Raw genomic sequence first — 25,142 nt, forward strand, 5'->3', positions numbered from 1 at the left:
GCCCTGGGTTTGTAAAAATAAGAGGAATGGGGACCACTTGTACCAGAGAAGCAGTGTGGCTCGATGGAAAGAACCCGGGCTTGGGAGTCAGAGGTCGTGGGTTCTAATCCCGGCTCCGCCACTTGTCTGCTGTGTGACCCTGGGCAAGTCACTTCACTTCTCTGGGCCTCAGTTCCCTCATCTGGAAGACGGGGATGAAATCTGTGAGCCCCAATACACACCTCATATTCAGGTGGGACAGGGACTGTGACCGACCTGAATATCTACCCCAGCGCTTAGTACAGTAACACAGTGCTGTAACAAATACCATTTTTTAGCAACATTATTATTGTTATTATTGTCCACAGTGCCCACCAGGGAATGTGTAATTACCTGGGGAGTGGAAATGGGAGGATGGCAAAGGTCCCCAGACTGACCTTGTTTGGAAATGAGATGATAATAATAGTAATAATAAGTAATGATAACATTTACTAAGCGCTTACTATGCGCAAAGCACTGTTCTAAGCGCTGGGGAGGTTACAAGGTGATCAGGTTGTCCCACGGGGGACTCACGGTCTTAATCCCCATTTTACGGATGAGGGAACTGAGGCCCAGAGAAGTGAAGTGACTTGTCCAAAGTCACCCAGCTGGCAAGTGGCGGGGCCGGGATTTGAACCCACAACCTCTGACTCCAAAGCCCGGGCTCTTTCCACCGAGCCACGCTGCTTCTCCACTGAACCTGATCTGCTTGTAACCTCCTCAGCATATTACTCCATCTATTTTACCTGTACATATTTACTACTCTGTTTATTTTATTTTGTTATTATATTTTGTTTTGTTGTCTGTCTCCCCCTTCTAGACTGTGAGCCCGTTGTTGGGTAGGGACTGTCTCTATATGTTGCCAACTTGTACTTCTCAAGCGCTTAGTACAGTGCTCTGCACACAGTAAGCGCTCAATAAATACGATTGAATGAATGACCCACGCGGCTTCTTGAGATCTCTCGAATGGGAGTCAGTAAACCTGAGTTCTCGCCCCAAGAAAAACTGGCTCCCCAGAAATAACCCGACCACATGGCTCTGGTCCTCCATTTGCTACGAGCTGAGCTGAGTGGCTCCTTGGAGCTTCTCCCTCCCCAAGGGAACTCCAAAAGGCAACCCTCTCCCAAATGCAGCCTGGGGAAATTTCCCTTCTCCCATACCTTGCTGAGCTTGCCGAGGGAGGAGATGAGGTCGGCCCACTCGCTCGACGACTCGAAATTCCTCAGAGCTTTCTCGATCACCGAAGAGTAATTCCGGTACCGGTAGTCTCCAAGCAGCTCCTGCTCTTCCGGCTCCATCTCGCATTCTCAAAGGAGAACGGGGCGGGAGGGGAAAGCTAAGGGAAAGGAACAAAGCGGAGATTACCGCTGACCCGCGACAGACCACTCTGCGCCAAAAGTACAAAACCCGCAGTCACGATAAGTAAGATTGTTAGGAGTCTACTCCGAGTCCAATGATCAGATCGGGACAAGTTTTATTTGCGGGGGGGAAATCCCTAAGTCTCCATTCTACCATCAAAGCCGGGTGATTTTTTAAGAGAACGGCTACAAACGTATATCATGGCTGGTTCTCCTCTACAGTTCCTCAACGGACCGCAGCCATCACGTCTACATATTCTTTTGTACTCACCACGAGCTTAATATAGGACTCTGTACACAGTGAGCGCTCAATAAATACCACCGCTTGAAAATAAACAGTTCCTGCCCCTACGGTCAATGAGAAAGAACATATGGGGCAATAATCCACGTATGTGTTTGCGCATAGGGCACAGCTTCCGAATACGGGGAGGCAGAGTGAGGATTTACCAGTAAGACTCCCCCTTTTAGACTGGGAACCCACTCTGGGTAGGGACTGTCTCTATATGCTGCCAGCTTGTACTTCCCAAGCGCTTAGTACAGTGCTCTGCACACAGTAAGCGCTCAATAAATACGATTGATTGATTGATTAAGACGCTTGGCTATAAACTGTCCGCTGATTTCCCTTAATAGTTTATAGTCAGGATGCACTATTCGGTGACTAAATGTTTGCACATCAAAGCCAGGTATTTTAACATCTCCGCTCTGCTTCAGTCTATGACATTTCCCCCTTCAAGCGCCTTTAGAGACGGAAGGCGGTCGGGCGATGATAAATAATCATACCCGTCCAGGCGGGTGCTGCGCCCGGCAGGAATGGTTCCCTAAGTCCCGAATGAAAACTTCTTTTCACCCTGAGGAAAAGGCGAAACGCAACAAATCAATGTCGTCAAAGAGTTCGGTTCTCCTCCGCCCTCCTGCCGTCTCGCATCTGATTCTTTCAGCCCTCCTCATCCCGGGCTGCTTTGTATCCCCGGACGGCCGGATTCCTTCCTCTCGCTCAAATCATCATCATCATCAATCGTATTTATTGAGCGAAATCAGGTCTGAGAACCAGGAATCCGGTACTTGACACGTAGTAAGCGCTTACCAAATGCCAACATTATTACCTGAGATGTCCCAAAGCTTCCTGCCAAGTTAACTCTGAGCGGCCCGGCTCTTTCTTGTAACTGGCCGTTCACACTGCGTCTCCTCACCTGTAAAATGGCGAAGAAATACCTGTTCTCCCTCGTACTTGGACTATGAGCCGTATATGGGGCGGGGACAGTGTCATCTAATTATCTTATATCTACCCCAGCACTCAATACAGTGCTTGCCACGTAGTCAGGACTTACGTACCTGAATTATTACTGTCTTTTCTTGCGGTAGGCTCTCCAATCCCCTAGTCTCCCGCGACAGAATACGTTCGCCTTGTCCATCGATCCCTTAAACCCGTCTGCATCCAATTCCCGATCCCTACCTTCACTGTCAAGGGGTGTGGGAGAGGAGGAAAAGGCTGCTTTCAAGAGATCGTTCCCCTTTTTCCTACCACGAGAACCTCAGGATTCACCTGTTGTGGCTATTTGTTTTTCACCCAACTGCCCGTAACGGTGCTGCTTTGGTATTTGTTAAGCGCTTAGAAGGGCCCAGAACTGGGTTCTAATCCTGACCGTGCCACTTCTCTGCTGTGGGATCTTGGGAAGTCACTTAAATACCCCACAAAAAAAGAAGTTAAGCGCTTTCTTAGGTACCGAACATCGTTCTAAGTACTGGGGTAGACAAATTAATTAGGTTGGACACAGGTCCTGTCTAAGTGAAGATCCTGCTCTCCTCCTTCTCCCTTCGTCCCGCCCACTGTTGGGTAGGGACCATCCCTATATGTTGCCAACTTGTACTTCCCAAGCGCTTAGTACAGTGCTCTGCACACAGTAAGCGCTCAATAAATACAATTGATTGATTGATTGATAGTAAGTGCTCAATAAATTCCACTGATTTATTCATTTTTATTTCCGCTTTGCTGCTCACTAGGGAATACTACTCCCTGGAGAGGGGGAAGGAGCTAGAATTCATTCAGTCAGTCAGTCAGTCGTATTTATTGAGCGCTTACTGTGTGCAGAGAACTGTACTAAGCGCTTGGCAGAGTAAAATATAACCATAAACAGGCACATTGCCTGCCCCAAACTAGCTTACAGGCTAAGGATAATAATTGTATTTAAGGCCTTATTATGTGCCGGGCACTGTACTAAGCACTGGGGTGGACACAAGCGAATCAGGTTGGACCGTCCCTGTCCCACATGGGGCTCACGGTCTCGATCCCCATTTTACAGATGAGGTCGCTGAGGCCCAGAGAAGTGAAGTGACTTATCCAAGGTCACAAAGCAGACGAGTGGAGGAGCCGGGATGGGATTTTGTTTGGTTGCCTGTCACCCCTGTGAGCCCGTTGTCGGGTAAGGACCGTCTCTGTATGTTGCCGACTTGGACTTCCCAAGCGCTTAGTCCAGTGCTCTGCACACAGTAAGCGCTCAATAAACACGATTGAATGAATGATTAGTCTAGTGCTCTGCATACAGTAAGCGCTCAATAAATACGATTGAATGAACGATTACTCCAGTGCTCTGCACACAGTAAGTGCTCAATAAATACGATTGAATGAATGATTAGTCTAGTGCTCTGCACACAGTAAGTGCTCAATAAATACGATTGAATGAATGATTAGCCTAGTGCTCCGCACATAGTAAGTGCTCAATAAATACGATTGAATGAATGATTAGTCCAGTGCTCTGCACACAGTAAGCGCTCAATAAATACGATTGAATGAATTAGTCCAGTGCTCTGCACACAGTAAGCGCTCAATACGATTGAATGAATGATTAGTCCAGTGCTCTGCAGAGTAAGCGCTCAATAAATACGACTGAATGATTAGTCTAGTGCTCTGCACTCAGTAAGTGCTCAATCAATACGATTGAATGAATGATTACTACAGTGCTCTGCACACAGTAAGTGCTCAATAAATACAATTGAATGAATGATTAGTCCAGTGCTCTGCACACAGTAAGCACTCAATAAATACGATTGAATGAATGATTAGTCTAGTGCTCTGCACAGTAAGCGCTCAATAAATACGATTGAATGAATGATTAGTCCAGTGCTCTGCACACAGTAAGTGCTCAATAAATACGATTGAATGAATGATTAGTCTAGTGCTCTGCACAGTAAGCGCTCAATAAATACGATTGAATGAATGATTAGTCCAGTGCTCTGCACACAGTAAGCACTCAATAAATATAATTGAATGAATGAAGCCACGGCCTTCCGACTCCCCAGGCCCCCTCTACACTGTAAGCTCGTTGAGGGCAGGGAAGGCGTCTGTTTATTTATTTTGTCCTCTCCCGAGCGCTTAGCGCGGTGCTTTGCACCCAGTAAGTGCTCAATAACTACGGTGGAGTAAATTAACAAAAAGCCTGGGCTCGCTCCATCATGCCTGGGTCCAGCCCTGAGAAGGGAGAGCCTGGGTATCCAGCGCTAGAACAGGGCTTAGAAGCAGCGTGGCTTAGTGGAAAGAGCACTGGCTTGGGAGTCAGGGGTCATGGGTTCGAATCCCACCTCTGCCACTTGTCAGCTGTGTGACCCTGGGTAAGTCACTTTGCTCTGCCTCAGTTCCCTCATCTGGAAAATGGGGATGAAGACTGTGAGCCCCCCGTGGGACAACCTGATCACCTTGTAACCTCCCCAGCGCTTAGAACGGTGCTTTGCATGTAGTAAGCGCTTAACAAATGCCATCATTACTATTGCTTTGAAACACAGTAAGCGCTTAACAAATGCTATTATTATTATTATTATTATGGGGCCCGTGAGCCCCTCTCGGGGCTGTGCCCAGCCCAGTGCATAGCACAGTGCCTGGCACAGAGTAAGTGCTTAACAAATGCCATTGTTATTATTATTATTATTATTATTATTATTATTATTATTATTATTATTGGGCCCGTGAGCCCCCCGCAGGGCTGTGCCCAGCCCAGTGCCTGGCACAGAGGAAGCGCTTAACAAATGCCATTGTTATTATCATTATCATTATTATTATTATTATTATGGAGCACGTGAGCCCCCCGCGGGGCTGTGCCCAGCCCAGCGCATAGCAAAGTGCCTGACACAGAGTAAGCGCTTCACAAATGCCATTGTTATCACTATTATTATTATTGTTATTATTATTATGGAGCCCGTGAGTTCCCTGCAGGGCTGTGCCCAGCCTAGCGCGTAGCACAGTGCCCGGCACAGAGTAAGTGCTTCACAAATGCCATTGTTATTATTATTATTATGGAGCCCATGAGCCCCCCGCGGGGCTGTGCCCAGCCCAGCGCTTAGCACAGTGCCTGGCACAGAGTAAGCACTTCACAAATAGCATCATGTCGTCGTTAAGGGGGCGGGACTCGAACCCAGGACCCTCCCGGGCCCCGTATCCCGGCTGTCTCTCCGTCCCCTCGCCGTCTCTGTGTCTCTCTGTGTCTCTGTGTCCGCTGTCTCTGCCCGGCTCCGGCCGCCTTTGCTGCTGCACTGCAGCACACCTTTCATTCATTCATTCAATCGTATTTATTGAGCGCTTACTATGTGCAGAGGACTATACTAAGCGCTTGGAAAGTACAAATTGGCAACATATAGAGACAATCCCTCCCCACCAACGGGCTCGCAGTCTAGAAGGGGGAGACGGACGACAAAACAAAACCCATGGAGAGGTGTCAAGATCGTCAGAACAAACAGAATTAAAGCTAAATTCATTCATTCATTCATTCGTCTATGTTGAGCGCTTACTATGTGCAGAGGACTATACTAAGCGCTTGGAAAGTACAATTTGCACAACGGGCCCACAGTCTAGAAGGGGGAGACGGTCGACAAAACAAAACACGTAGAGAGATGTCAAAATCGTCAGAACAAACAGAATTAAAGCTAAATTCATTCATTCATTCAATCGTATTTATTGAGCGCTTACTATGTGCAGAGGACTATACTAAGCGCTTGGAAAGTACAATTTGGTAAGAGGTAGAGACAATCTCTACCCACCAACGGGCTCGCAGTCTAGAAGGGGGAGACAGACCACAAAACCAAACCCGTAGACAGGTGTCAAAATCGTCAGAACAAACAGAATTAAAGCTAAATTCATTCATTCAATTGGATTTATTGAGCGCTTACTGTGTGCAGAGGACTATACTAAGCGCTTGGAAAGTACAGTTTGGCAACAGAAAGAGACAATCCCTCCCCACCAACGGGCTCGCAGTCTGGAAGGGGGAGACGGAGGACAAAACCAAACCCGTAGAGAGGGGTCAAGATCGTCAGAACAAATAGAATTAAAGCTAAATTCATTCATTCAATCATATTTATTGAGCACTTACTATGTGCAGAGGACTATACGAAGCGTTTGGAAAGTACAGTTTGGCAACAGAGACGGTTCCTCCCCACAACGGGCTCACAGTCTAGAAGGGGGAGACGGACGACAAAACCAAACCCGTAGAGAGGTGTCAAGATCGTCAGAACAAATAGAATTAAAGCTAAATTCATTCATTCATTCATTCAATCGTCTATATGGAGCGCTTACTATATGCAGAGGGCTATACTAAGCGCTTGGAAAGTACAATTTGGCAACAGAGACGGTTCCTCCCCACAACGGGCCCACAGTCTAGAAGGGGGAGATGGTAGACAAAACACATAGAGAGATGTCAAAATTGTCAGAACAAACAGAATTAAAGCTAAATTCATTCATTCATTCATTCAATCGTATTTATTGAGCGCTTACTATGTGCAGAGGACTATACTAAGCGCTTGGAAAGTACGATTTGGCAACATATAGAGACAATCCCTCCCCACCAACAGGCTCGCAGTCTAGAAAGGGGAGACAGACGACAAAACCAAACCTGTAGAGAGGGGTCAAGATCGTCAGAACAAATAGGATTAAAGCTAAATTCATTCATTCAATCATATTTATTGAGCACTTACTATGTGCAGAGGACTATACGAAGCGTTTGGAAAGTACAGTTTGGCAACAGAGACGGTTCCTCCCCCAACGGGCCCACAGTCTAGAAGGGGGAGACGGATGACACAACAAAACACGTGACAGGTGTCAAAATCGTCAGAACAAACAGAATTAAAGCTAAATTCATTCATTCATTCATTCAATCGTCTATATGGAGCGCTTACTATGTGCAGAGGACTATACTAAGCGCTCGGAAAGTACAATTTGGCAACAGAGACGGTTCCTCCGCACAACGGGCCCACAGTCTAGAAGGGGGGAGATGGTCGATAAAACAAAACCCGTAGACAGGTGTCAAAATCGTCAGAACAAATAGAATTAAAGCTAAATTCATTCATTCAATCGTCTATATTGAGCGCTTACTATGTGCAGAGGACTATACTAAGCGCTTGGAAAGTACAGTTTGGCAACAGAGACGGTTCCTCCCCACAACGGGCCCACAGTCTAGAAGGGGGAGATGGATGACACAACAAAACCCGTAGACAGGTGTCAAAATCGTCAGAACAAATAGAATTAAAGCTAAATTCATTCATTCATTCATTCAATCGTCTATATGGAGCGCTTACTATGTGCAGAGGACGATACTAAGCGCTTGGAAAGTACAGTTTGGCAACAGAGACGGTTCCTCCCCACAACGGGCTCACAGTCTAGAAGGGGGAGACGGACGACACAACCAAACCCGTAGACAGGTGTCAAAATCGTCAGAACAAATAGAATTAAAGCTAAATTCATTCATTCATTCATTCGTCCATATGGAGTGCTATGTGCAGAGGACTATACTAAGCGCTTGGAAAGTACAATTCGCACAAAGGGCCCACAGTCTAGAAGGGGGAGACGGACGACACAACCAAACCCGTAGACAGGTGTCAAAATCGTCAGAACAAATAGAATTAAAGCTAAATTCATTCATTCATTCATTCAATCGTCTATATGGAGCGCTTACTATGTGCAGAGGACTATACTAAGCGCCTGGAAAGTACAATTTGGCAACAGAGACGGTTCCTCCCCACAACGGGCTCACAGTCTAGAAGGGGGAGACGGACGACACAACCAAACCCGTAGACAGGTGTCAAAATCGTCAGAACAAATAGAATTAAAGCTAAATTCATTCATTCATTCAATCGTCTATATTGAGCGCTTACTATGTGCAGAGGACTATACTAAGCGCTTGGAAAGTACAATTCGCACAAAGGGCCCACAGTCTAGAAGGGGGAGACGGATGACACAACCAAACCCGTAGAGAGGGGTCAAAATCGTCAGAACAAACAGAATTAAAGCTACATTCATTCATTCATTCAATCGTCTATATGGAGCGCTTACTATGTGCAGAGGACTATACTAAGCGCCTGGAAAGTACAATTTGGCAACAGAGACGGTTCCTCCCCACAACGGGCTCACAGTCTAGAAGGGGGAGACGGACGACACAACCAAACCCGTAGACAGGTGTCAAAATCGTCAGAACAAATAGAATTAAAGCTAAATTCATTCATTCATTCATTCGTCCATATGGAGTGCTATGTGCAGAGGACTATACTAAGCGCTTGGAAAGTACAATTCGCACAAAGGGCCCACAGTCTAGAAGGGGGAGACGGACGACACAACCAAACCCGTAGACAGGTGTCAAAATCGTCAGAACAAATAGAATTAAAGCTAAATTCATTCATTCATTCATTCAATCGTCTATATGGAGCGCTTACTATGTGCAGAGGACTATACTAAGCGCTTGGAAAGTACAATTTGCAACAGAGACGGTTCCTCCCCACAACGGGCTCACAGTCTAGAAGGGGGAGACGGACGACACAACCAAACCCGTAGACAGGTGTCAAAATCGTCAGAACAAACAGAATTAAAGCTAAATTCATTCATTCATTCATTCGTCCATATGGAGCGCTTACTATGGGCAGAGGACTATACTAAGCGCTTGGAAAGTACAATTTGGCAACAGAGATGGCTCCTCCCCACAACGGGCTCACAGTCTAGAAGGGGGAGATGGATGACACAACAAAACCCGTAGACAGGTGTCAAAATCGTCAGAACAAATAGAATTAAAGCTAAATTCATTCATTCATTCATTCATTCATCTATATGGAGCGCTTACTATATGCAGAGGACTATACCAAGCGCTTGGAAAGTACAATTTGGCAACAGAGACGGTTCCTCCCCACAACGGGCCCACAGTCTAGAAGGGGGAGACGGTCGACAAAACACACAGAGAGATGTCAAAACCGTCAGAACAAACAGAATTAAAGCTAAATTCATTCATTCATTCATTCAATCGTATTTATTGAGCGCTTTCTATGTGCAGAGGACTATACCAAGCGCTTGGAAAGTACAGTTTGGCAACAGAAAGAGACAATCCCTCCCCACCAACGGGCTCGCAGTCTGGAAGGGGGAGACGGAGGACAAAACCAAACCCGTAGCCAGGTGTCAAAATCGTCAGAACAAATAGAATTAAAGCTACATTCCTTCATTCATTCATCCGTCCATATGGGGCGCTTACTATGTGCAGAGGACTATACTAAGCGCTTGGAAAGTACAATTCGCACAAAGGGCCCACAGTCTAGAAGGGGGAGACGGACGACAAAACCAAACCCGTAGAGAGATGTCAAAATCGTCAGAACAAACAGAATTAAAGCTAAATTCATTCATTCATTCAATCGCATTTATTGAGCGCTTACTATGTGCAGAGGACTATACTAGGCGCTTGGAAAGTACAATTTGGCAACAGAGATGGCTCCTCCCCACAACAGGCTCACAGTCTAGAAGGGGGAGATGGATGACACAACAAAACCCGTAGACAGGTGTCAAAATCGTCAGAACAAATAGAATTAAAGCTAAATTCATTCATTCAATCGTCTATATTGAGCACTTACTATGTGCAGAGGACTATACTAAGCGCTTGGAAAGTACAGTTTGGCAACAGAGACGGTTCCTCCCCACAACGGGCCCACAGTCTAGAAGGGGGAGATGGATGACACAACAAAACCCGTAGACAGGTGTCAAAATCGTCAGAACAAATAGAATTAAAGCTAAATTCATTCATTCAATCGTCTATATTGAGCGCTTACTATGTGCAGAGGACTATACTAAGCGCTTGGAAAGTACAGTTTGGCAACAGAGACGGTTCCTCCCCACAACGGGCCCACAGTCTAGAAGGGGGAGATGGTCGACAAAACACATAGAGAGATGTCAAAATTGTCAGAACAGAATTAAAGCTAAATTCATTCATTCATTCATTCAATCGTATTTATTGAGCGCTTACTATGTGCAGAGGACTATACTAAGCGCTTGGAAAGTACAGTTTGGCAACATATAGAGACAATCCCTCCCCACCAACGGGCTCGCAGTCTAGAAAGGGGAGACGGACGACAAAACCAAACCTGTAGAGAGGGGTCAAGATCGTCAGAACAAATAGAATTAAAGCTAAATTCATTCATTCAATCATATTTATTGAGCACTTACTATGTGCAGAGGACTATACGAAGCGTTTGGAAAGTACAGTTTGGCAACAGAGACGGTTCCTCCCCACAACGGGCCCACAGTCTAGAAGGGGGAGACGGATGACACAACAAAACACGTGACAGGTGTCAAAATCGTCAGAACAAACAGAATTAAAGCTAAACTCATTCATTCATTCATCCGTCCATATGGAGCGCTTACTATGTGCAGAGGGCTATACTAAGCGCTTGGAAAGTACAGTTTGGCAACAGAGACGGTTCTTCCCCACAACGGGCCCACAGTCTAGAAGGGGGAGACGGATGACACAACAAAACACGTAGACAGGTGTCAAAATCGTCAGACAAATAGAATTAAAGCTAAATTCATTCATTCATCTATATGGAGCGCTTACTATGGGCAGAGGACTATACTAAGCGCTTGGAAAGTACAGTTTGGCAACAGAGACGGTTCCTCCCCACAACGGGCTCACAGTCTAGAAGGGGGAGACGGACGACACAACCAAACCCGTAGACAGGTGTCAAAATCGTCAGAACAAACAGAATTAAAGCTAAATTCATTCATTCATTCATTCGTCTATGTGGAGCGCTTACTATGTGCAGAGGACTATACTAAGCGCTTGGAAAGTACAGTTTGGCAACAGAGACGGTTCCTCCCCACAACGGGCTCACAGTCTAGAAGGGGGGAGATGGATGACACAACAAACCCCGTAGACAGGTGTCAAAATCGTCAGAACAAATAGAATTAAAGCTAAATTCATTCATTCATTCAATCGTCTATATGGAGCGCTTACTATGTGCAGAGGACTATACTAAGCGCTTGGAAAGTACAATTTGGCAACAGAGACGGTTCCTCCCCACAACGGGCCCACAGTCTAGAAGGGGGAGATGGTAGACAAAACACATAGAGAGATGTCAAAATTGTCAGAACAAACAGAATTAAAGCTAAATTCATTCATTCATTCATTCAATCGTATTTATTGAGCGCTTACTATGTGCAGAGGACTATACTAAGCGCTTGGAAAGTACGATTTGGCAACATATAGAGACAGTCCCTCCCCACCAACAGGCTCGCAGTCTAGAAAGGGGAGACGGACGACAAAACCAAACCTGTAGAGAGGGGTCAAGATCGTCAGAACAAATAGGATTAAAGCTAAATTCATTCATTCAATCATATTTATTGAGCACTTACTATGTGCAGAGGACTATACGAAGCGTTTGGAAAGTACAGTTTGGCAACAGAGACGGTTCCTCCCCACAACGGGCCCACAGTCTAGAAGGGGGAGACGGATGACACAACAAAACACGTGACAGGTGTCAAAATCGTCAGAACAAACAGAATTAAAGCTAAACTCATTCATTCATTCATCCGTCCATATGGAGCGCTTACTATGTGCAGAGGGCTATACTAAGCGCTTGGAAAGTACAGTTTGGCAACAGAGACGGTTCCTCCCCACAACGGGCCCACAGTCTAGAAGGGGGAGACGGATGACACAACAAAACACGTAGACAGGTGTCAAAATCGTCAGACAAATAGAATTAAAGCTAAATTCATTCATTCATCTATATGGAGCGCTTACTATGGGCAGAGGACTATACTAAGCGCTTGGAAAGTACAGTTTGGCAACAGAGACGGTTCCTCCCCACAACGGGCTCACAGTCTAGAAGGGGGAGACGGACGACACAACAAAACCCGTAGACAGGTGTCAAAATCGTCAGAACAAATAGAATTAAAGCTAAATTCATTCATTCATTCATTCGTCCATATGGAGCGCTTACTATGTGCAGAGGACTATACTAAGCGCTTGGAAAGTACAGTTTGGCAACAGAGACGGTTCCTCCCCACAACGGGCCCACAGTCTAGAAGGGGGAGACGGACGACACAACAAAACACGTAGACAGGTGTCAAAATCGTCAGAACAAACAGAATTAAAGCTAAATTCATTCATTCATTCACTCAATCGTATTTATTGAGCGCTTACTATGTGCAGAGGACTATACTAAGCGCCTGGAAAGTACAATTTGGCAACATATAGAGACAATCCCTCCCCACCAAGGGGCTCGCAGTCTAGAAGGGGGAGACGGACCACAAAACATGTGGACCGGTGTCAAGTCGTCAGAAAAATATGGCACACAACAGGGCGCACACAGCGCACGGCACACGGCACACAACAACACAACACGGCACAGTAAGCAGCACAGCCCACGGCACAACGCGGCCCACAGCGAACAGCACGGCACACAACATGGCACAGCACACAACACAGCACGGCCCACGGCGCACAACACGTCACACACAGCGCACGGCACGACAGACAGCACAGCACAGCACACAACACGACACGGCACACAACCCGGCAGGCACAGCGACGACGAGGAGGAGGAGGAGGAGGAGGAGGAAGGTGAGAGGTACCAGACGGGAGGCGGCGGGGCGGGCGGTCGGAGGCTGAGGCGGCGGAGGAGGGAGAAGCTGAGGAGGAGGAAGAGGGAGAGGCTGAGGAGGAGGGAGAGGCGGAGGAGGAGGAGGACGGCAGGGAGGGAGGGCGGGGCCCCCGCCAGCGCGCACGCGCCGGGCCGGGGAGGAGGAGGAGGAGGAGGAGGAGGGCGCGAGGCTACACCGCCCCCCCCACGAGACACGCCCATTTCCGACCCCGCCCCTCCATCGCCAAGCCCCGCCCCTTCGCCCCAGGCCCCTCCCCCTCCGTCATCAGGCCCCGCCCCTCATTACCGGGCCCCGTTCCCCTCATCGGCAGGCCCGGTCCCCTGACCTCACCAGGCCCCTCCCCCTCAGTCACCAAGCCCCACCCCTCCCTCTTCAGGCCCCGCCCCCTCCACCACCAGCCCCGCCCCCAGGCCGCACCAGGCCCCGCCTCTTTCTCAGGATGCCCCGCCCCCTTCCTCGGCAGGCCCCGCCCACTGACCTCAGTCAGGCCCCGCCCCCTCAACCTCCACCGGCCCCGCCCCTTCAACATCAGGGCCCGCCTCCTGTCCTCCGCGGGCCCCGCCCCTCCCTCGACAGGCCCCGCCCCTTCATCACCAGGCCCCGCCCCCGTCCTCTGCAGGCCCCGCCTCCTTCCTAATCCAGGCCCCGCCCCCTGACCTCACCAGGCCCCGCCTCTGCATCACCAGCCCCGCCCCTGACCCTCCACAGGCCCCGCCCCCGTCCCCCACATGCCCCGCCCCTCCCTCCACAGTCCCCGCCCCCTTCATCTCCAGCCCCGCCCCGTCCCCCACATGCCCCGCCCCTCCATCCGCAGTCCCCGCCCCCTTGATCGCTAAGCCCCGCCCCTCGACCTCGCAGGCCCCGCCCCCTACTCCGCAGCGCTTAGCAAGTACCATCCTCGTTACCGTCCTTATCGGGAGGCGCTTCCCAAATACCATGCGAAAATAAATCCTAAGGCTTTAACGCGGGAACTGCCGAAGGCCGCTCGCTCTAATGTTCCCCCCTCAAAATCAGGCCAAGGGAATCATTCATCCATTCAATCCCATTGATTGAGCGCTTACTGTGTGCAGAGCACTGGACTAATACTACTATCAATCAATCAATCGTATTTATTGAGCGCTTACTGTGTGCAGAGCACTGGACTACTATTATCAATCAATCAATCAATCGTATTTATTGAGCACTAACTGTGTGCAGAGCACGGGACTACTACTATCAATCAATCAATCAATCAATCAATCGTATTTATTGAGCACTTACTGTGTGCAGAGCACTGGACTACTACTGTCAATCAATCAATCATTTATTGAGCGCTTACTGTGTGCAGAGCACTGACTACTGTCAATCAATCAATCGTATTTATTGAGCGCTGACTGTGTGCAGAGCACTGGACTACTACTATCAATCAATCAATCGTATTTATTGAGCACTGACTGTGTGCAGAGCACGGGACTACTACTATCAATCAATCAATCAATCAATCGTATTTATTGAGCGCTGACTGTGTGCAGAGCACAGGACTACTACTATCAATCAATCAATCGTATTTATTGAGCACTGACTGTGTGCAGAGCACGGGACTACTACTATCAATCAATCAATCAATCAATCGTATTTATTGAGCGCTTACTGTGTACAGAGCACTGGACTACTACTGTCAATCAATCAATCGTATTTATTGAGCACTTACTGTGTGCAGAGCAAGGGACTACTACTATCAATCAATCAATCATATTTATTGAGCGCTTACTGTGTGCAGAGCACTGACTACTATCAATCAATCAGTCAACCGTATTTATTGAGCGCTTACTGTGTGCAGATCACTGACTACTATCAATCAATCAGTCAACTGTATTTATTGAGCGCTTACTGTGTGCAGAGCACTGGACTACTACTGTCAATCAATCAATCAATCGTATTTATTGAGCGCTTACTGTGTGCAGAGCACTGGACTACTACTGTCAATCAATCAATCAGTCAACCGTATTTATTGAGCGCTTACTGTGTGCAGAGCACTGACTACTATCAATCAATCAATCAGTCAACTGTATTTATTGAGCGCTTACTGTGTGCAGAGCATTGGACTACTACTGTCAATCAATCATTCGTATTTATTGAGCGCTTACTGTGTGCAGAGCACGGGACTACTACTCTCAATCAATCAATCAATCGTATTTATTGAGCGCTTACTGTGTGCAGAGCACTGGACTAAGCGCTTGGGAAGTCCAACTTGGCAACACATAGAGCCGGCCCCTACCCAGCAGCGGGCTCACAGTCTAGAAGGGGGAAACAGACGACAAAACCAAACATATTCACAAAATAAAATAAAAAGAATAGATATGTACAAGTAAAATAAATCAATAAATAGAGTAATAAATCCGTACAAACATCTATCCAGGTGCTGTGGGGAAGGGAAGGAGGTAAGGCGGGGGGGGATGGAGAGGGGGAGGAGGGGGAGAGGGGGACTACTACTACTAATAATGGCATTTGTTAAGCGCTTACTATGTGCAAAGCGCTGAAGCACTGTACTGAGCGCTTGGGAAGTACAAGTCGGCAACGTACAGAGACTGAGCACCCTCCTTCTTCTCCCCTTCCTCTCCCTCCCCATCCCCTCCACCTTACCTCCTTCCCCTCCCCACAGCACCTGGATAGATGTATATATGTTTGTACGGATTTATTACTCGATTTATTTTATTTGTACATATTTATTCTATTCATTTTATTTTGTTGCCACCTTGTACTTCCCAAGCGCTTAGTCCAGTGCTCTGCACACAGTAAGCGCTCAATAAATACGATCGATTGATTGATACGAAGGAATGGAATTGTGCCAAGCCCCATTTATACCTGCTTACCTTTCCCCAGCCCCTGTAGTCCCATCCCTCCCCCAAACCACCCCCTTCTAGACTGTGAACAGGGAATTTCACTGCTTATTGTTGATTCGTGCTTTCCCAAGTGCTTAGTACAGTGCTCTGCACACAGAAAGGGCTCAGTGAATAGACTGAATGAATGAATATATGTTTGTACATATTTATTACTCTATTTATTTATCTTGTACATATCTATTATATTTATTTTACTTTGTTAGCATGTTTGGTTTTGTTGTCTGTCTCCCCCTTCTAGACTGTGAGCCCGCTCTTGAGTCGGGACCGTCTCTATGTGTTGCCCACTTGTACTTCCCAAGCGCTTAGTCCAGTGCTCTGCACACAGTAAGCGCTCAATAAATACGATTGATGGACTGATTGATCATTCAACTGAATAGCAGTGGGGAAAAGGCAACACAATTTCAGTGCACCCCCCATTTTGATCCCACGGGTGGGCCCCCTTAGCCAAAAAATTCTCTTCCTTAAACTGTGAGCCTTATGTAGGACAGGGTAGGGACTGTCTCTCTATGTTGCCAACTTGTACTTCCCAAGCGCTTAGTACAGTGCTCTGCACATAGTAAGCGCTCAATAAATACGATCGATGATGATGACAGGGACTGTGTCCATGCCGATACGTTTTGTTTCGTTGTCTGTCTCCCCCTCCTAGACCGCGAGCCCGCTGTTGGGTAGGGACCGTCTCTAGACGGTGCCAGCTTGGACTTCCCAAGCGCTTAGTACAGCGCTCTGCACCCAGTAAGCGCCTAATATGATTGAACGAATGACCGTCACTCCGTGGGCAGTTTCTCCAGCTTCTTTTATTTCAGCCGGCCGAATATCGTCCCCGCGTCAGCCGACAGCGAGAGGGAACTCTAGGAAGCGGGCGGCGGAACGGCGCTACGGATCTGCCGCGTGCTCTGGGCTCCTACCGGCCCCGGGAACAGGGAATCTCGCGGATTCAGGGAAGCGACGGGGACCCCGAGTCGGGTCACCAGGGTTGAACCGCCTTCTCGCTGACGAACTGCCCGTGGGGCTCGGTGGCGCCGGCGGGCAGAAGGGCCAGGTACGTCGGGGTCTCGGCCCCTTCCTCCGGGCTCTTGGAAGCGTCGGGCCCCGCCATGTCGGTTCGGACCCAGCCCGGGCAGCAGGCGTTCAGCAGGATCCCGTCCCCTTCCCTCTCCCGCGCCAGCCTGCGGGCCTGGATCCGGGACAGGACCGTGACGCCGATCTTGGTCACCCCGTAAGCGGTGTTGGGCCAGCCCCGCTGCTCGTGCACCCCGTTCTTGGCGTCCTCCACGAACTTCCTCATGAGCCCCTCCAGCTCCTCCTCCGTGATGGTCTCGCTGCGGAAGGCCTGCTGGAGCTCCGGGCTGCACTTCCCCAGGGCCCTGACGCTCACTATGCTCGACACGTTCACCACGCGGCCTGCGGCAAACGAATCGGCCGCCGTCAGGGAAGCGGCCCGGCCCGGGGTCGGGGGAGAGAACGTGGGACCATCGGGGGTCCCATCCCGGCCCTGCTGGGCGACCAGCAGGGTACGTATTTATCACTCTATTTTTATTCTACTTATTTTCTTTTGTGAATATGTTTTGTTTCGTCGTCTGTCTCCCCCTTCTATAATACTAATGATAGCATTTATTAAGCGCTTACTATGTGCAAAGCACTGTTCTAAGCCCTGGGGAGATGACAAGGTGATCAGGTTGTCCCGCGGGGGGCTCACCGTCTTCATCCCCATTTTACAGATGAGGGAACTGAGGCACAGAGAAGTGAAGTGACTTGCCCAAAGTCACACAGCTGACAGTTGGCGGAGCCGGGATTTGAACCCATGACCTCTGACTCCAAAGCCCGGGCTCTTTCCACTGAGCTACGCTGCTTCTAGACTGTGAGCCCGCTGTTGGGTAGGGACCGTCTCTATATGTTGCCGACTTGGACTTCCCAAGCGCTTAGTCCAGTGCTCTGCACGCAGTAAGCGCTCAATAAATACGATTGAATGAATGAATGAATATGTGTATATATGTTTGTACGTATTTATTACTCTGTTTTATTTGTACATATTTATTCTACTTATTTTCTTTTGTGAATATGTTTTGTTTCGTCGTCTTGTCTTCTAGACTGTGAGCCCGCTGTTGGGTAGGGACCGTCTCTGTATGTTGCCAACTTGGACTTCCCAAGCGCTTAGTACGGTGCTTTGCACACAGTAAGCGCTCAATAAACATGACTGACTGACTGAATGAATGAATATATGTATATATGTTTGTTTATTTATTTATTTTATTTGTACATATTTATTCTACTTATTTTCTTTTGTGAATATGTTTTGTTTTGTCGTCTGTCTCCCCCATCTAGACTGTGAGCCCACTGTTGGGTGGGGAACGTCTCTATATGTTGCTGACTTGTACTTCCCAAGCGCTTAGTACAGTGCTCTGCACACAGTAAGCGCTCAATAAATACGATTGAATGAATGAATGAATATGTGTACATATGTTTGTACGTATTTATTACTCTATTTATTTTATTTGTACATACTTATTCTACTTATTTTCTTTTGTGAATATGTTTTGTTTCGTCGTCTGTCTCCCCCTTCTAGACTGTGAGCCCGCTGTTGGGTAGGGACCGTCTCTATATGTTGCCAACTTGGACTTCCCAAGCGCTTAGTACAGTGCTCTGCACACAGTAAGCGCTCAATAAATACGATTGAATGAATGAATGAATATGTGTATATATGTTTGTACGTATTTATTACTCTATTTCATTTGTACATATTTATTCTACTGATTTTATTTTGTGAATATGTTTTGTTTTGTTCTCTGTCTTCCCCCTTCTAGACTGTGAGCCCGCTGTTGGGTATGTTGTCGACTTGTACTTCCCAAGCGCTTAGTCCAGTGCTCTGCGCACAGTAAGCGCTCAATAAATACGACTGAATGAATGAATATACGTATATGTTTGTATGTATTACTCTATTTTATTTGTATATATTTATTCTATTCATTTTAGTTTCTTAATATGTTTTGTTTTGTTCTCCGTCCCCCCCTTCTAGACTGGGAGCCCGCTGTTGGGTAGGGGCTGGCTCTATATGTTGCCGACTTGGACTTCCCAAGCGCTTAGTCCAGCGCTCTGCACACAGTAAGCGCTCGATAAATACGATTGAATGAATGCTTATTGTTAGAGCGTACTCTCCCAAGTGCTGCGAGCGCTCACTAAATACGACTGAATGAATGAAAACCTCAGGCATTGGGATTGACTGAGTATTGGTGTCCTCAGTCGGGTGTGATTAACTAGAGGTTTCGAAATGTAAATAGACTTTCTGAACAGGGACTGAATTTACGTACTAAGAAGGGTCTAGTCCCAGAGGACGGATTTGGAGGGTTTTTACCTGAGTCGACCTGAGGCCTGACCTGAGTCCGAGGCCCAAGTCGCCAAGACGCCGGACAAACCACCGGCCACGGCAACGGGAACTTCGAGTGCCGGTGCCAGATGCGGCAAGGAAGATGGCAAACCCCTCGAGGGCAGGTTCCCGAGGGCGACAGGGAGCCGCAGAGTTCCTAATCCCGTCGCTCCCACGAGCCTTGGAGCTTAGCAACGGCGGTCTTGTGGACCCAAGGGGCCCGTCGGGAATTTAATCCCAGTCGAGCGCTCACCTTGGGGCTTCATCAGTGGCAGGAGCGCACTGCAGACATCCTTCGTGCCAAAGAAGTTGGTTTTCATCGTCACCTCCGCCTGAATGCCGAAGGGAGTCTTGTCGTTCACTTTTTAATAAAGGGAGGAAAAAAAAAATACCCCACAGAAACCTGAAACGCACTCATCCGGAGCGAACTTTGCACCGCCAAGGGCCCCACCCTGCTTACATTTCTCTTCGATCATCCTGAGCAGGGCAGGGTTGAGAGGTGGAAAATTGCGAAATTATCCTTTTCCATGATAAGAGACAAAAGCTCAAGCCAAGGTTTCACTGGAGGGATTTTTTCCCCCCCACCCCCTTATTGTACCTGGTGACACAGGATCTTGTTCTTAGGACTTTCAACCTAAATCCAGAAATTGGTACCCTCAGCCAGGTGTGATTAACCAGCGGTTTCGTAATGTAAATGGACTTTCGTAAACGTACTTCATATTTCGTAAACGAAATAGACTTTCGTTCTTACGTACTAAGAACGATCTATTCCGAGAGGCTAGATTTTCAGGGTTTTTACCTGAGTTGACCCGATTTCTACCCATGGGTTCAGCTTTTGAAAATTTGGGAAAACTTGGAAGGAAGCCCCACGCTTCTTCCCACCCTCATCCCTCGCCAAGTAAGACCTCAAATTATTAAATCTTTGGTAACGCCAACACGAACGAAATGGACTGAAGTCATTTTTCTATGGTATTTGTTGAGCACTTACTATACGATTGAATGAATGAATGAATGCCCGGCGCTCAGAACAGTGCTCGGCACATAGTAAGCGCTTAACAAATGCCAACATTACTATTATTAGTCCAGTGCTCTGCACACAGTAAGCGCTCAATAAATATGATTGAATGAATGAATGTCCAGTACTTGCTTACAACAGTGCTTGGCACATAGTAAGCACTTAACAAATACCAACATTATTATTATTATTAGTCCAGTGCTCTGCACATAGTAAGCGCTCAATAAATACGATTGAATGAATGAATGAATGCCCGGCGCTCAGAACAGTGCTCGGCACATAGTAAGCGCTTAACAAATGCCAACATTACTATTATTAGTCCAGTGCTCTGCACACAGTAAGCGCTCAACAAATACGATTGAATGAATGAATGCCCAGCGCTTGCTTACAACAGTGCTTGGCAAATAGTAAGCGCTTAACAAATACCAACATTATTATTATTAGTCCAGTGCTCTGCCCACAGTAAGTGCCCCATAAATACGATTGAATGAATGAATGAATGCCCGGCGCTCAGAACAGTGCTCGGCACATAGTAAGCGCTTAACAAATGCCAACATTACTATTATTAGTCCAGTGCTCTGCACACAGTAAGCGCTCAGTAAATATGATTGAATGAATGAATGTCCAGTGCTTGCTTACAACAGTGCTTGGCACATAGTAAGCGCTTAACAAATACCAACATTATTATTATTATTAGTCCAGTGCTCTGCACACAGTAAGCGCTCAATAAATATGGTTGAATGAATGAATGTCCAGTGCTTGCTTACAACAGTGCTTGGCACATAGTAAGTGCTTAACAAATACCAACATTATTATTATTAGTCCAGTGCTCTGCCCACAGTAAGTGCTCCATAAATACGATTGAATGAATGAATGAATGCCTGGCGCTCAGAACAGTGCTCGGCACATAGTAAGCGCTTAATAAATGCCACTATTATTATTATTATTACTGATGGCTTTTATTTGCCGGCTCGTACCTTTGAAGGCGATGCCCGCGTTGTTGACCAGCACGTCCAGGCCCCCGAAGGTGTCCCGGAGGTAGTCCCCGAGGGTGCGGATGCTGCGCGGGTCGGTGATGTCCAGCTGGTGGAAGAGCGGGCTGAGGCCCTCCTCCTGCAGCGCCCGCACGGCGGCCTGGCCCCGGCCGGGGTCCCGGGCGGCGAGGATCACCGTCCCGGAGAACTGGTGCCCCAGCGCCCGCACGACGGCCAAGCCGATGCCCTTGTTGCCCCCGGTTACCAGCGCCACTCGACGGCTGGCCGATGAAGACATGGTCTCCGGTCGGGGGCTGCGAGGGAAACGGGGAGACCAGAGAGACGGGGTTACTCTGGGCCGGGGTCGCCGGTCCCCCGCTTCGGCAGCCACAACCCTAGAAAATGGTAACAGCAACAACTACAGCATTTGTTAAGACCCTGAGCCCGCTGCTGGGTCGGGACCGTCTCTAGATGTTGCCAACTTGGACTTCCCAAGCGCTTAGTCCAGGGCTCTGCACACAGTAAGCGCTCAATCAATATGATTGAATGAATGAATGAATGAATGGACTGTGAGTCCACTGTTGGGTAGGGACCGTCTCTAGATGTTGCCAACTTGGACTTCCCAAGCGCTTAGTCCAGGGCTCTGCACACAGTAAGCGCTCAATAAATATGATTGAATGAATGGACTGTGAGCCCGCTGTTGGGTAGGGACTGTCTCTAGATGTTGCCAACTCGGACTTCCCAAGCGCTTAGTCCAGTGCTCTGCACACAGTAAGCGCTCGATAAATGCGATTGAATGAATGAATAGACTGTGAGTCCACTGTTGGGTAGGGACCGTCTCTAGATGTTGCCAACTTGGACTTCCCAAGCGCTTAGTACAGGGCTCTGCACACAGTAAGCGCTCGATAAATGCGATTGAATGAATGAATGAATGAATAGACTGTGAGTCCACTGTTGGGTAGGGACCGTCTCTAGATGTTGCCCACTTGGACTTCCCAAGCGCTTAGTCCAGGGCTCTGCACACAGTAAGCGCTCGATAAATATGATTGAACGAATGGACTGTGAGCCCGCTGTTGGGTAGGGACCGTCTCTAGATGTTGCCAACTCGGACTTCCCAAGCGCTTAGTCCAGTGCTCTGCACACAGTAAGCGCTCGATAAATGCGACTGAATGAATGAATAGACTGTGAGTCCACTGTTGGGTAGGGACCGTCTCTAGATGTTGCCAACTTGGACTTCCCAAGCGCTTAGTCCAGGGCTCTGCACACAGTAAGCGCTCAATAAATATGATTGAATGAATGGACTGTGAGCCCGCTGTTGGGTAGGGACCGTCTCTAGATGTTGCCAACTTGGACTTCCCAAGCGCTTAGTACAGGGCTCTGCACACAGTAAGTGCTTGATAAATATGATTGAATGAATGGACTGTGAGCCCACTGTTGGGTAGGGACCGTCTCTAGATGTTGCCAACTTGGACTTCCCAAGCGCTTAGTATGGGGCTCTGCACAAACTAAGCGCTCAATAAATTCGATTGAATGAATGTAGTATCTGTCTATAATTCTGTTTATTTCTCTCAAGGCCTGTTGACTTGTTTTGCTGTCCGTCTCTCCCCCCAACTTGACGGCGAGGACGGTGTGAGCGGAAAGGGTCTCTCGCTATTGCTGAACTGTCCTCTTCCCAGCGCTTAGAACAGTGCTCCGCACACAGTAAGCACTCAATAAATACGACTGAATGAATGGATAAATTTATTGAATGGATCAATAAATACGATTGAGTGAATGTATTGAGCGAATGTAAGCGCTTAACAAATACCATCACGATCATTATCTTCATAGATAGATACTTTTCGCACCACGCTGCGCCCTCTCCCCCCGCTGATTGCACTCATTCACTCAATCGTACTGTGTGCAGAGCACTGGACTAAGCGCTTGGGAAGTCCAAGTCGGCAACATCTAGAGATGGTCCCTACCCAACAGCGGGCTCACAGGCTAGAAGACTTGCCCAAGGTCACCCAGCTGACAAGTGGCAGAGCCGGGATTTGAACCCATGACCTCTGACTCCAAAGCCCGGGCTCTTTCCACTGAGCCACGCTGCTATTATTGTTGTTATTATTAGAGCGGGGAGAGACGGACTGTCAGCTGGGTGACTTTGGGCAGGTCACAGCTTCTCTGTGCCTTGGTTCCCTCATCTGTAAAATGGGGATGAAGACTGTGGGCCCCCCGTGGGACAACCTCATCACCCTGTAACCTCCCCAGCGCTTAGAACAGCGCTTTGCACAGAGTAAGCGCTTAAGAAACGCCATCATTATTATTATTACTTCTCTGTGCCTCAGTTCCCTCGTCTGTCAAATGGGGATGAAGACCATGAGCCCCCCGTGGGACAACCTGATCACCCTGTAACCTCCCCAGCGCTTAGAACAGCGCTTTGCACAGAGTAAGCGCTTAAGAAATGCCATCATTATTATTATTATTACTTCTCTGTGCCTCAGTTCCCTCATCTCTAAAATGGGGATGAAGACTGTGGGCCCCCCGTGGGACAACCTGATCACCCTGTAACCTCCCCATCGCTTAGAACAGCGCTTGGCACACAGTAAGCGCTTAACAAATGCCATCATCATCATCATCAACAAATACCATCATTATTATTATTCTTCATCATCATCATCATCATCAATCGTATTTATTGAGCGCTTACTATGTGCAGAGCACTGTACTAAGCACTTGGGAAGTACAAGTTGGCAACATATAGAGACAGTCCCTACCCAACAGTGGGCTCACAGTCTAAAAGGGGGAGACAGAGAACAAAACAGAACATATTAACAAAATAAAATAAATAAATAGAATAAATATTATTATGATTCATTCATTCATTCCATCGTATTTATTGAGCGCTTCCTGTGTGCAGAGCACTGTGCTAAGCGCTTGGGAAGTACAAGTTGGCAACATAGAGAGACGGTCCCTATCCAACAGTGGGCTCACAGTCTAGAAGGGGGAGACGGACAACAAAACAAAACATATTCACAAAATAAAATAAGTAGAATAAATCTGTACAAATAAAATAAATAGAGCAAAAAATGTGTACAAACATCCATCCATACATACAGGTGCTGTAGGGAAAGGAAGGACACTCCGCGGCGACTAGCGGCTCTCGACTGGCCCCTACCAAGGTCTCATCGGACGGAGGACTTCGCTGCAAGCCCCGCCCACAGCCCCGCTCCGCCAATGGCTGAGCGCGACCCGCCCCGAGGCCCCGCCCACAGCCCCGCCCCGGCCAATGGCTGCGCGCGACCCGCCCCGAGGCCCCGCCCACAGCCCCGCTCCGGCCAATGGCTGTGCGCGACCCGCCCCGAGGCCCCGCCCATAGCCCCCGCCCCGGCCAATGGCTGCGCTCGACCCGCCCCGAGGCCCCGCCCACAGCCCCCGCCCCGGACAGTGGCTGCGCGCGACCCGCCCCCGAGGCCCCGCCCACATCCCCGCCCAGGACAATGGCTGTCCGCGACCCGCCCCGAGGCCCCGCCCACAGCCCCTCTCGGGCCAATGGCTGTGCGCGACCCGCCCCGAGGCCCCGCCCACATACCCGCCCCGGCCAGTGGTTGCGGGAGACACGCCCACAGCCCCGCCCTACGGCTCCGCCCACATCCCCGCTCCGGCCA

The 25,142-nt window shown here is 48.4% G+C and overlaps 2 protein-coding genes across 4 annotated transcripts in view; both read right to left on the reverse strand.

Annotated features, from left to right (window-relative positions):
- DOP1B (DOP1 leucine zipper like protein B) overlaps positions 1 to 2,802 on the reverse strand; it is a 97,699-nt gene extending 94,897 nt beyond the window's left edge. The window contains exons 1-3 of one of the 2 annotated variants that reach the window (XM_038766085.1): positions 2,709 to 2,802; positions 2,480 to 2,566; positions 1,179 to 1,354 (exon numbers count right to left, since the gene is read on the reverse strand). In XM_038766085.1, coding sequence (XP_038622013.1) covers positions 1,179 to 1,316 — 138 coding nt within the window. In that variant the 5' untranslated portion in view covers positions 1,317 to 1,354; positions 2,480 to 2,566; positions 2,709 to 2,802. The remainder of the gene's footprint in view (positions 1 to 1,178; positions 1,355 to 2,479; positions 2,567 to 2,708) is intronic. The other variant, XM_038766084.1, reaches the window with a different exon arrangement.
- Positions 2,803 to 16,920: 14,118 nt separating this feature from the next.
- Positions 16,921 to 24,679, reverse strand: LOC119945161 (carbonyl reductase [NADPH] 1-like). 2 transcript variants are annotated; one of them, XM_038766191.1, is made up of 4 exons: positions 24,592 to 24,679; positions 21,499 to 21,809; positions 19,760 to 19,867; positions 16,921 to 17,546 (listed from the first exon to the last, which is right to left on the reverse strand). In XM_038766191.1, the coding sequence occupies exons 2-4, from the start codon at positions 21,791 to 21,793 to the stop codon at positions 17,110 to 17,112; spliced, it is 840 nt and encodes a 279-aa protein (XP_038622119.1). In that variant the 5' UTR covers positions 21,794 to 21,809; positions 24,592 to 24,679; the 3' UTR covers positions 16,921 to 17,109. The 2 variants fall into 2 exon arrangements, with proteins under 2 accessions (XP_038622119.1, XP_038622120.1); XM_038766192.1 differs by having other exon boundaries at positions 21,499 to 21,890; positions 24,592 to 24,624.
- Between the last annotated feature and the right edge of the window lie 463 nt (positions 24,680 to 25,142).

This window comes from Tachyglossus aculeatus, chromosome 24 (assembly GCF_015852505.1).
Source record: "Tachyglossus aculeatus isolate mTacAcu1 chromosome 24, mTacAcu1.pri, whole genome shotgun sequence".
NCBI lineage: Eukaryota > Metazoa > Chordata > Mammalia > Monotremata > Tachyglossidae > Tachyglossus > Tachyglossus aculeatus.